The 13,167-nt window shown below is 33.7% G+C and overlaps 1 protein-coding gene across 3 annotated transcripts in view; it reads left to right on the top strand.

The window, feature by feature from the left end:
- The window catches only part of LOC115212089 (sortilin-related receptor), a 120,914-nt gene that overhangs the window by 44,622 nt on the left and 63,125 nt on the right, over nucleotides 1-13,167 (top strand). For all 3 annotated transcript variants that reach the window (XM_029780920.2, XM_036503360.1, XM_029780919.2), the window contains exons 2-5: nucleotides 5,830-6,063; nucleotides 6,730-6,891; nucleotides 7,818-7,885; nucleotides 9,452-9,626. In XM_029780920.2, the coding sequence (XP_029636780.1) occupies nucleotides 5,830-6,063; nucleotides 6,730-6,891; nucleotides 7,818-7,885; nucleotides 9,452-9,626 (639 nt within the window). The remainder of the gene's footprint in view (nucleotides 1-5,829; nucleotides 6,064-6,729; nucleotides 6,892-7,817; nucleotides 7,886-9,451; nucleotides 9,627-13,167) is intronic.

The following is a 13,167-nucleotide window of genomic DNA, read 5'->3' as shown; positions in this document are numbered from 1 at the left end:
CATTTGTATCTAAACAATTCCCATGGATCACATTGTTGAGTGTAGTTGTCCAAACTAATAACTGTTACTGGTGACAGCCAAAAAGCAATCAACACAAATGCTTGGCTGCATTTGTATCTCTTGACTTCTCATCTTTCTACCTTGATGATAGCTTATATTAGGGAGCACTTACAATTAAAAAACTTTCATTGGTCAGTTTAATGATAAATCATCGGTGGATTTGATGTGTGATTGAAAAAAATTAGTGGTCAGCTTTTTTCTGATGTCCTGAAGTTTTTGCTGTTATCATGGGTCAGTTTCAAGTGATCAGTTGTTTATTGAAAATTTTCTGAATGGAAATAAGCAGTCCCCGTTTCAAATTTAGGCACATATATAAATGTGTAACTGTAGGTTATGAATGGGGTGTTATACATGTGGGTGGAATACAGGAAAATGAACAATGCTGTCTTGTAATAGACACACTACCTTGAGTTTGACATGAATTAATGTGCAGAGTGAAAATTACTGTCTACAGAACAAGCATAAAAGCTGGCTGTTAACACATTGATGTTTGTGAAGTGTGCAGGTGAAAGCACAAAGAAAAAGGCAAAAAAAGCACCCGCGAGAAAATGTTAATATTTATGTTGGTATGTGCACAAAGAACAGTATTTGTATTCATGTTAAAATGTATGTGGCTGCATTCACAGACAAAGGAAAACAAAAGGCCTGCTGTGTAAAGAAATATTAAAGAAGGAACAAGACAAACTTGTCACAGCACAGTCTGTTGCAATTAACTGGGAAATGGTTCCGAAATAAAAAATTTTTAAGAATATGCAAAAAGAATCTTTATGAAGAATCTATGTATCTATATGCATGGAATCAAAGTGAATGAGACAGTTGATTCTGTATCTTTGAATGCAGGTGCAGGTCAGGTGTTTGTCTATGTTGAACTTCCATACTTTCAGTTGTGTAGTCTTTAAGGGTGCGTGGAGGCGCAATGGCCCAGTGGTTAGGGCAGCGGACTCGCGGTCGTAGGATCGCGGTTTCGATTCCCAGACTGGGCGTTGTGAGTGTTTATTGAGCGAAAACACCTAAAGCTCCACGAGGCTCCGGCAGGGGATGGTGGTGATCCCTGCTGTACTCTTTCACCACAACTTTCTCTCACTCTTACTTCCTGTTTCTGTTGTACCTGTATTTCAAAGGGGCCGGCCTTGTCACTCTCTGTGTCACGCTGAATATCCCCGAGAACTACGTTAAGGGGTACACGTGTCTGTGGAGTGCTCAGCCACTTACACGTTAATTTCACGAGCAGGCTGTTCCGTTGATTCGGATCAACCGGAACCCTCATGGTCGTAACCGACGGAGTGCTTCCACTTCCACTTTAAGGGTGCAAAGCTGTAGTGCTATACAGAAAGATTAAAACTGACACTTTAACTACAGAGCCTTCCCTATGCCCACCCACCTCTTGGCTGCATTTGTTTCTTGTCTTTTCTTCTCTTCTTTTTGCCTTCATGAAAGCTTATGGTTTACTGACTTCTAGTCAGCAACTTTAATTGATCAAGTAATGAAGTTAAGGATGAACTATTCAGTGGTTTGGGGTTTAGTCTCATTGCATGACATCTTGGTCATTTGGTCATTTTTCTTTTCTATAACCTCAGACCAATCAGAGCCTTGTGAGTGGATTTGATAGAGAGAAACTGAAAAAGTTTTTGTGAGTGTGTGTGTATGTATAGATAGGTAAATAGATATGTATATGTATTCATGTGTGTGTGTTTGTGTTTTCTCGTCTTGACCTCACACAGTAGTTGCAAATGAGCATCATCATCATCATGTCCCTTGTTCTCAATCTTCCTTGAAGACATGTCCAGCCATGGGGAAAGATATTAATTTGTATGGAAATAGGCAAGAATTGGTGATAAGAAGAGTATCAGACTATAGAAAATCTTCCTCAGTGAATTCCATCTAACCTATGTAAGGCCGGAAAAATGGATACCAGAATGATTTAAATGTATGTCTGATGTATATATGATAATTGTTACTTAAATCAATATGGATTCATAGATGTAGTTCATAGACAACAAAAGGTGTCTCCAGTATAGTTTCTAAGCTTGCTTTCATATTTCTTTTTACAGTAAAAATATGATAAACACCTAACTTGGTTGTTGACAAGAGTCTTAATATGGTAGCTTTATTTTTACCTGTCCACTTGAAACTAGATATACCTGTGGTGAATATCGATAACTGATATACAAAACTGGCATGGGTGGTGGTGACCTAACATTGTTGACGTATGTTATATAAAGTTTTGAGTGAATCTTGCATGAAAATTACTTTAAAAGAATAACTTGATTTTATTGTTTTACTTTTCAGTAGCCAAGCTTTTGTTTTTGACAGCTGTTATAGTGAATATTGATAAGTAACATTTGTGGAAGATGTGGAAGTAACTCTATGGATCTGAACAGTTAAATGATTATAATTCTCACTTGTTGATTTGTCATTAGTAAAATACTGGATTGGTTAGTATGTGGAAAAATACAAAATAGAGCTATCTGTATTTAGCAGAGACAGGTATGTTTACATGAAGCTTAATAGTTTATGTATACAACCAGATGTTTTATTTTGTTAATGCAACATTTGAAAATTACTGCTTTACAGAACTATATCTAATCTGTCTTCTGTTGCTATTAAAACATTGACCTCATTTCTGTATTTAATGGCAGTATCATCAGCAAATTTCAGACACAAGTAATATCTAGCTAAGTGGCCTTCAGTATCATAGAAATCAATAATTTCAGTGGGTTAAGTAATTTTTTTTTTTACACTAAATCCATTGAAGTTATTGATTTGTTTTATTTTAATTTTGTAAAGATTTTAGTATCTGCCTTTGTTATCTAATGTTTCCTTAGTGACAGCTATGAAGTGAGAATTACTGCCAATCTTTCAATAGTTTAATGTTAAGATTTATAGTTAATTTTGAAAGTACTTTTTTGCAAGGTTAGTAATCTATTCTGGGAAGGCTACAAAATTATGTGAAGCTGATATTTTGTTGGAGAAATAGCCCAAGACAGCAGAATACTGGTTATAGCTATTTTACTATATCTAGTTCTAAATTCTTTTTGATTGTGAGTTCAAGTTCCATCTTAGGCAGCTGAGTTTTATTGGTATCAATTATACAAGGTGTCCCAAAATTAAGGCAATCAACTTTATTCAATTTTGTCAAAGCAAAATATTGTTATATTTTGAGTCTGAGCATTGCAATGCAACGGTAAAGGAAACACAATTACGACACTACCACATTTATTTGATATGACCACCTCTGTTTTGAATTGCAGCCTTAAGTTTAGGTGCGAATGTTTCACACATGGCATGCAACTGTTCTTGCAGAATTGAAGCCCATTCCTGGCACAGTTTTGCCTTTAGAGCATCAAGCGAAGTGTGAGGAGTGCTTGAGATTCTTAATTACCCAAATGGACCAAACAGAAAAATCCAATGGGTTGAGATTGGGACTTCTTGAGGGTCATACATCCTTGCCTATGAATGATGGAATGTTTATCTGAATCTAGTGTTGTGTCTGTTTGGAGCTGTAGGATGGTGCCGCATCCTGTTGGAGGTTCCAAGGTGCACCTTGAAAGTGCTCATTTGCCCATGGAAGCATTCAGATTCCAGAATGTTAATACGTCACTGGGTATTAATTTTAACACCCGAGGACAGAAAAATGATGGGGGACACTTCCAGTGGCTGTCACAGCTGCCCAAACCATAACTGACTGTAGATTTTGACATCGGTTTGCGAGTCTACCCTTGATGGAGCCAGACACACTCCAAAGTTGGTCATTCTGGCAGTTTACTGTCCTTGATGTCAAATTTCTATTCGTCAGTGAACATCAGATTGGGCAGCATGCCTCCAACAATCTGATGCAAGATAAGACAACTTCTCTCCAGTCTCATGGCCTTATAAACTTGTATGAGTTTGTAACAGCAGAACATCTTGTAGGGATGGGTCATGAGATCCTCCTTCAGCACTTGATACATCAATGTTTGGCTTATTTTTGCTGTAACAGCCAGTTTTCTAACAGAGTGGTGAGGATTTTGCTGTTTATTTTTGTGGTATTTTTGAGAAGCCAAGGGTCAGTCAGCAGTGGAATCACTCTTGAAATTTTTTGACAATTTTCCAGACTGTTATCCAGTTAATCTTATGCTTTATTGCTCTAGCTTATTATTTTTGCCTCTTTTGTGGAGGGTTATGATTGTATTTCAGTCTATAACCATTATGTAATTTATAAATCTAAATTCATTTAGTCTGAAATAAAAAGAAAACACGCTAAGCTTTTATAATAATGTATAATTTTCATATTTTATCACATTTATTGATAGTTATTAAGGCCCAACACTTCAGTTGCTTTAATTTTAGAACACTTTTTATTTGGAGGGAAGTGGGGGTTAAAATTAACATGTCTCTATCCCTTAAAAATTTAATTTTATAATCAATCAAAAGAAACAAACTTTTTGTTTTAAGAGATATGAGTTTGGAATTTATGATACATACACAAGATATAGCAAAATTTCTGAACAATACAGTTTGGAGAATGGAGAATTTTATTTATTTTATTCACAGTCGGTAAACATAGATACGGCAAGAATCCTAATTTGGAGAAAGCCAACTGTAAGATTGACCCAATAAGTTAAATAAAACAAAGGGTTTTGTTATTATGTTAGTGATTACTTCAGCCAGAGTACTTTTTGGTATTGAAAATAAATTCTTGAAAGTGTTAATACACATATTTAGACTGTGCTGGAAATATGAAGTTTCAAAAGAAGTACCAAGAATTGCACTACTTTACTGTAAAGAATATAAAATGTTCTTTCTATTTAGCTTTTTTCTGAAAAGGTTAGAAAAATATTTACTGAGAAAATTGATTAAATGTTGTTAAACTGTTTTCTCTCACAATAATATTCAGATGATTAAACAGAAAATTATTTTGAAATTATTTTGTAAATTTATGTAAAAGAATGATATATTTTGTTCAAGACAGCAGAATACTGGTTTTAGCTATTTTACTGTACCTAGTTCTAAATTCCTTATGATTGTAAGAATAAAAATACTGGCAGCAACCTTGCTCTTTGTAATCCTTTAGAATATCTGTGAGAATGGGTGTAAATGATTAGGGGAAAACCATCCCCCCAAATTGATTAATAGTTTTGCTAGTAGTTGAGATGATAATTCTTCTTTCAATAACCCCATGGCCTCCATCAAGGATAAACTTCTTAATTCCATTAAAAAGAATCTTATCCTAACAGATTTCACCAAGGAAATCCAGCCAGCACCTCCACCAAGAAAGTCTGACTCTCACCTCCACTAAGATTAACTCCATTCCATCAAACTCTGTCAAACATATTCACAAACTCTATTAACAAATTTTATTAACCAAATTGCATTCTCAAAAGTTCCAAGGAAAACACCAGTAACTCCATCAAGAACAACATCTAGATTGTTTCAATCTTTGATAGATATCCCAAACTACAACAAATTGATATCATTTCATAATTCATATGACTTAAGGTGGCAAGCTGGCAGAACTGTTAGCATGCTGGGCAAAATGCTTAGTGGTACTTAATTCATCTTTACATTCTGAGTTCAAATCCACCAAGGTCAACTTTACCTTCCATCCTTTCAGGGTTGATAAAATAAATGCCATTGAACACTGGGTCGATGTAATCAATTTACTCCTTACCCAACAATTGCTGGCCTTGTGCCAAAATCAGAAACCAATATGACTTAGCATTTATCATTGATTTTAGTTTTGGTCAGTTAATATTTTCAAATGCTAATGTTTTTCTATTTTTCTTACAGGCACACCTGAAAGACAGCCATCAGCTAATGGTTGTGCACTGGGCAGGTAAAAATAGCAGAGTGATTGTAGCCTTAACTAAAGACTCCAAACCAACAGCCAAAGCATCTTCCAGCAATGTATTCATATCATATAATTATGGCAAAGACTTTGAAAATGTTAGCTACAAGTTGACATCAGACAACAATGTGTCAGCTATTCACCAGTTTCATAATCACCCACGACAGAACAGCCATGTAAGTTTCTCTGCTTCTCCCAAGTCTTTTCATGCTAATTTATAGTTTAATTTGCTCATGGTGTCAGTGTATGAACATGAATGTGTGTGTGTATATAATTATGAATACAGTTTATGACTGCATTTTATACATCAGCTGTTTGTTTGAGTGTTGGTATATATTTGGGTCAATTCATTTCTCAACTCTGTTGTTTATCTTTAAAAAAATTTCAAAGTAAATTGACCATCCTTCTTTTGGCCTCAGGCTGATTCCCCAGTAAAAAATTTGATATTCATCTTTGAGTTATCTTGGCCTTGTCTGCTGTGTACTTACATGTACACTCATACAAAATAAGACATTTGTGTGGAAGTATAATTACCATCATCATTGTTTATCTTCCTGACATCTTATTTAATTAACTGACATTAAGAAACTCATCACAAACTATTGTTAAATCACTTTTACACACAAGTCCAAAATATTTTCCTGGAGTTTTTTCATATTATAGACTTAATCAATTGCCTCAGTTTAATAATACCATCTGGTCCTAAGGTGTCATTAGTGGAGTCCAGATCTGATCCTTTCTGAGAATAACTTCCTCCATTATTGAAAAAGTATGATTCCTTTATTTGTATGTATATATATATATATATATTTATTCATTCATATCTTTTCTTGTTATTGCAGTATGTATTTGTGGATATAACTTATAACGTCACATTTTTCACACGAGACTATGGAAAGGCTTTCATTAAGCATCCTGTACCTTTTTGCCCCAGAGTATTGGCTTTTCATTCTACGAATCCAGAAATACTTGTTGGAATGGATGATGATGATTCACAGAGAAAAGTAAGTTGCTGATGTGGCCTGGGGAAGTTTAATAAATGAGAGAAAATTAAAACCCAAGCTCTGATGGATATGTACCTGAAAGCTGTAGCTGAACTCATTGCTATTTATCACTTAACTGACAGCATCTCTTTACATGGCATCTATGCCTCTCACTAGCTATGCAATTACATCTAGTTTTATTAGTGATCACTGGGTCTGTCAGAGGCCTTCTCCAGATCAATAAATGTGAAGTGCAGTGGCTTGCTCTTTGCTAAAAAACTGCATAAGTAATTGTTTCACATGGAAGAAGGCACTAACAGTACACTGTCCTAGCACAAACCTGAATTGTATCTGATCTAAGCAAATTTCCTTTGTAATTACTTGCACTTATAATTTGTTGTTACTTACATAACTTGGTCAATCAGTTTGATGTTTTTCTAGTTGCTTGTTTCCTGAGAATGTCTTTTACTCTTGTTGTAGTTGATGATGATACTGCTATGTCATTCCTTTTGAATGACCTCTTCCTGTTCTACATGACTGACTATGCAGGAAACTTGTGTGTATCATACTTTGCCAAATATTTACAGCATCCCAGTGAATATCCTTAGTAATTCAACTGATTTCATTGAACCAGCTATTGAAATTGTTTGAATATTTGGACTAAGCTCCCCTTCCTCTTTAAGTATTCTTTTCATTCAGAAATTTCACTGTGAGACCAAGTACATATGGCTATGACTGCATATATTTATATATTCAAAACCCATGTTGTATTAGTATTTTAGTAATAGTGTCCAGCCTTCAGACTTGTGCCATAATGTAAATGAGCTTTTGTTTAGATGTATAGTTGTTTACATTTTAATATGTAACCTGGAGAGATAAAATTCACATGAATTGTTAAATAACAATGAAACTGGTCTGTTCAATCCTCACACTTTTTTTTGTTTCAGTTATATTTAACAAAGAATTTTGGAGATTCTTGGACTCTAGTGCAAGAAAATGTGAAAGCCTTCTTTTGGTAACTAATTATGAACTTTTACGCTCTATTGTATTTATTTACTTACTTATTTTTGTTAGTTTTGGTTTAATGTTTCTGCAAATTTTGATGATTATTTACAAAACTTACAGGTAATTGTCTTTATTTTCAGCTAGGTTGGACATAACAATTTAATTCTCATTGGGCCAGTTTATTTATAACACACAGCTCATTGCAGCTGGAGTGCTATTATTATTGATAAATTTATGATAACTTGCTATTTAGACATTAGATTAGAGTTTAAGACCTGTTTTGATTCCTGACAAAAGTTTATCCATTTCACATATTTGCTAACATTCTTTAAAAAGGCATTAACATTAAACAATCTGATCTTTCTCCTAGCCTTTCTAGACAATGAGATAGTGATAGTTGGATAAGATTACTCTTCAGTTTGAACTCTTGAAGGTCAAGTATAGGTAGAAAAACTTGGACTGGTAAGGAGTTCCCAAGTTCTTGAGTGGAATGATCTTATTAAATGCTTATTATGAGTGAGACATAAATAGAAATGAAGTAAGAGGAGAAACAGATGAGATGATTGGTTTTACATGAATGTTATATATTATCAGCAAGTTCAGACTTCACATTTGGGCTACTTTCTTAACCAAAGAATAATCTAACTACATCATACATATAATATCATAAAATATAACTGTGATAAAAAATGAGTGATTTAGATTTAGTAAGACAATCAATTTCTGAGACAGGATAGTAACCTAAGACTATCAATGAAATATTTCAACATATTAAGCATTTCAGATTGTTAAATCTTAGTTTAAAATGTTATTTTATTATTAATTCTTGAGCAAGGATTTCTTTTGCAGTTGAAAAATCCTTTTTGTAAAGAGAGAGGTATAGTGAGTTATAAAATACCAGTATCTTATGGTATTTATTTCAGTAACAATAAGCAACTAAAAAGTAAAGGCAATTTTTGCATAACTGTCAAGAATCTAGTAATTTTTTTTGTCGAATCAAAAATATGAAGGCATTGCCTATAATATGTAAACACTCACAAACTGGTGAATTTGTTATGGCTTATGCCTGTGTCAATGTTTACAGGAAAAACATAATTGTTGAGAAAACTAGGATCTAGTCTAAATTCTTGCAACAGAATGAATTAAAAGCAATCTGGCTTCATATTGACTGTACCAAGTAAATATTAAATGTTTCTTGCATCATTGTTTATATCAAAGAAAATATTTTTTTTTATTAATATCAATATTACTGATATGGCAATGGAGACAGTTAAAACAATCGCACTGGACTAAATGATTTATAGTTGTAAACCAAGTCAATTTTTCTTTTATCTTTCTGTGATCAAGGAAATAAGTATTAGTCAAGTACCAGGGTTAATGAAATTGACATCTCACTCCCTCAAAATATATGATCTTTTGGATTCCATCATTGAACAGATTTCTCTTTTCCCTCTCAGATTGTTGCTTTATCATAATGTATATCATTTTACGTAAAAAAATATTAGCAGTTATTTCATGTTCGCATGAACAAACCTATTACTTGATTCAATGTCTTTTTATTTTTCCTTCATTATAGGGGCCAAGGGAAATATGATAATCCCAACAATATCTACGTGGAACGGATAGAACCCAATGGTCACAGTACTGTTGTTCTTTCAACAAACTTTTTCTTAGGAAGTCAACAGGCCCTTATATCAGGAGTTGAAGATTTTGAGATCAAGGACAACTACATGTTTGCTACAAAGAAAATTGTTAGTATATTTTAAGTTACCTCAAATGACTTGAGAAAGATTTTTTTTATCATTAATTAATTAATTTTTTCCTAATCTGTTAAATTTGGTTATTTCAGAATGTTTTTCAATTTTAGAATATTGACAGGTGTGGCTGTGTGTTTGAAAAGTTGACTTTGAAATCATGCAGTTTAGGGTTCATCCTCACTGTAAACTCTGTGAACTGGTGCCTTCTAAAATAGTTACAGGTTCACCAGTGCTTTGTGTGTGTAATTCAGTAGATAGAAACTGGAAGAAGCCCATAGTGTGTGCTGTGGATATATGTATGTATGTATAATGGCTGTGCAATTTAGAAGTTTGTTTCCCACTCACATGATTTTAAGTTCAGTTCCTTAGTGTGCTTCCCGGGGCAAATATCTTCAACTATATCCCCAGGCCAACCAAACCCCTGCGAGAGGAATTTATCAGTAAAAATTAGAAGTTTGTCATGTGTTTATGTTTCCTTATCTTGAGTAACAGTCATACAAGTTGTGTATTTGGTTTCTAGTCTTCCATGAAAACGGATTTGACCATAGAGAATTATTACTTTACTTGGAAACAGGTGAGGGTTAGTAACATGAAGGGCATCCAGCCGTAGGAAATATACCTCAACAAATTCTGTCTGATCCATGCAAGCATGGAAAAGTGGACATTAAAATGGTGATATATAGGTGCAGACATGGGTATTTGATTAAGTTTCCTTCACAACCACTTGATTTTGTATTCAGTCCCACTGAATGAACCCTGGGAAAGTTTGTTCTACTCTGTCCCCAAATTTTTTAGCTGGCAGGGTGAATTTGGTAGATTGAAACTCTGAAAATGTCTATGTAAACAACTGTGTGTGAATCACCGTTTGAGCAAACTATCACCATTTGAGCAAAGCACTGCTGACACTGACATTCTTCTGTGGCATTAAGATATCCTCTATGCTTTTGAAAACCTGTGGAATAATGAAATTCCTTAATCAAAAAACCAGGCAATGGTTGGCAACAGGAAGAACCTTCAATCTGCCTCAATTAATTCTCCATCAAACCCATGCTAGCTTGGAAAGATTAATATTAAATGAAAAAAAGGACATCTATGTTTATTTTGACATGTCCCAAATGTCTACACCGCTTAACTGTATCTTTTGTAGCATCAAGTAGATGCTCAAACTCTTGTTAACTACAAGTCTTTCTCTCAGTACATAGTCTATAATTAGGTAAACCACCATCATCATCATTATCATTTAACACCTATCTTCCATGCTGGTATAGTTTGAATGGTTTGGTAGGATTTGAAAAGACGGTTGACTGTGTCATGCTCTGATGTCTGCTTTGGTATGGTTTCTATTGCTGGATGCCCTTCTTAATGCCAACCTTTTCACAGAGTGTACATGTCCTTTTTTCTTGGCATCAGTGCTTATTCCATCTGTCTTTACGTTTTTGAGTTCAAATTTCACCGAGGTTGACTTTGATGTACAGATTATTTAACTAAACACTCTCAAACTTGCGATACTGGTAGAATGTATCACATAGAACAGGGTTTATTCTTAACGTTTTTGACAAAATTTTGTATTTTAAAAGTTATTTCGTCAGAAGCTACAGAGTGACAATGGACAAATTTGTGTTTGATAAGTGCCAATACATGAAACTCTCAGCTTTTGATTTACTCTCTAACTTCTGCCAATAATATATATACATATTACATATATGAGTAAAAAAATTGCATCATGCAATCGAACCAATGAAAGAGCCTCTAACTGATCGCTTGACATGCTAAAAGTAGCAGCCAAAGTATCCCCCTACCTAAATCACATGCCCATTGTACGTAATGTCTTAGATTATCCTTAAAAAGACTGTTTGCTGAAGGCAGGAATGTCTTTGATGATACGTTTGCAGTATCAAGGTTTATTTGAGGCTAAATAACAACAACATTATGGTCAATTTCTATATTCTACCTGCACAATTTTCACTAAGAAAAAAAAATTTGATTTTTTTGCATTGAATCAAGTACCCTGACGTCCTAATATGCTGCAAATCTCTTATTTTGGTTCAGAAAAAATGAGGTGGGGGGTTCCCCTCCAATCCTGGAATCATTGGAAATTTTTTTCCGGTGAATGAATTCCTGTGATCTCCTAATATTGCAAAATTAGGTTACTTAAAGCAAGCCTGGTAACTGATGGTTTTGGGGTCTTGTTTGTAACTTTTGGTGAGCCATGGTGCAACCAACAACATGGTAAAAATCCCTGCCATTAATTTGGTGTGGAAGGGTGATATCAAATAATTCAATCACAACATATGTTTAAATTAAACATGTAAAAATCGAAATATTATCATCACTTACATGGAAAAATTGAAATATTATCTTTCAGTATTTTATAAGGTAAAATCTTAAATTATTAATTGACACATTATTATCTTATAACAGCCTGAAAAAATCATGGATTACATGGAAAAATGCAAGCATGAGAAGTCATATTCTTAAGCTTATAAACCTGGAAAAGTACAAGTTATTACACCTGGAAAAGTATAGGACAAGCTATTACTTCTAGTAAAGTAAAGAATAAGAAACTTTTTACTTAAAATATTGCAGCTAAAATTAAAATTTGAATATTAAAAATTATTTTATTATAGTTTACAAATAACACTATACTTATTTAAGTAGAATTTGGCTAATTTACTACCTTAATACAGAAAAAAGTGACTAATTAGATAAACTTACAAATTAACTGAACAGTTTTGTATAATAAATTTAAAAGATGAGAACTGTAAAGAATGATAAATTAGAAGAACTAGCAATCTTTGCTGCAATATCTTAAGTAAAAAGTTTCTTATTCTTTACTTTACTAGAAGTAATAGCTTGTCCAATACTTTTACAGGTGTAATAACTTGTCCTGTACTTTTCCAGGTGTAATAACTTGTCCTGTACTTTTCCAGGTTTATAATCTTAAGAATATGACTTTTCATGCTTGCATTTTTCCATGTAATAACAGCTAGATTACCTCCAATTACAGTATATCAGGAAAGAATACTATAGATAATGTTGTTCTCCATATCTTTAAAATAAAGTGATAGTTGCAGCTGAAATATTTATAACCAAATGCCTGCTCAATCAAGGTTTCATATAAAGAGCCAAGGTAAATTCTGCTATCATGTTGGCTTGACTGGAATCTGACTATTCATTTCTTTCCTTTCTATTTTTATAGGGTTGAAAAAAAAAATCATTTTTATTTCTACTATTGAAATGCTTGTCCTAGCACTCAGTCCTTGAATGCATTGCCCCTGCATGTAAGTCTTAGGAAACAGATTTGGCAACTGTATTCAATTATTTGAATGATATAAGTTGAGGAGATTCAACGAGAAAAGTAGCATTCATATAACATGTCAATTGAAAAAATGTTGCCTGACAACTAGAAAAGCCTTTCTGTTTAAATAGTAGTCATTGGTAGATGTTATGTAGTATTGTAGGAATTTATGTCAGGATTAGAATAACATGGCATTGTATGAATTAGGAATTGTTGACAGGTTCAAGTTCATAATGC

This window comes from Octopus sinensis, linkage group LG5 (assembly GCF_006345805.1).
Source record: "Octopus sinensis linkage group LG5, ASM634580v1, whole genome shotgun sequence".
Lineage (NCBI taxonomy): Eukaryota > Metazoa > Mollusca > Cephalopoda > Octopoda > Octopodidae > Octopus > Octopus sinensis.
Note: the sequence above shows the minus strand (reverse complement) of the source record. Positions and strands in the feature narration are given on the sequence as shown.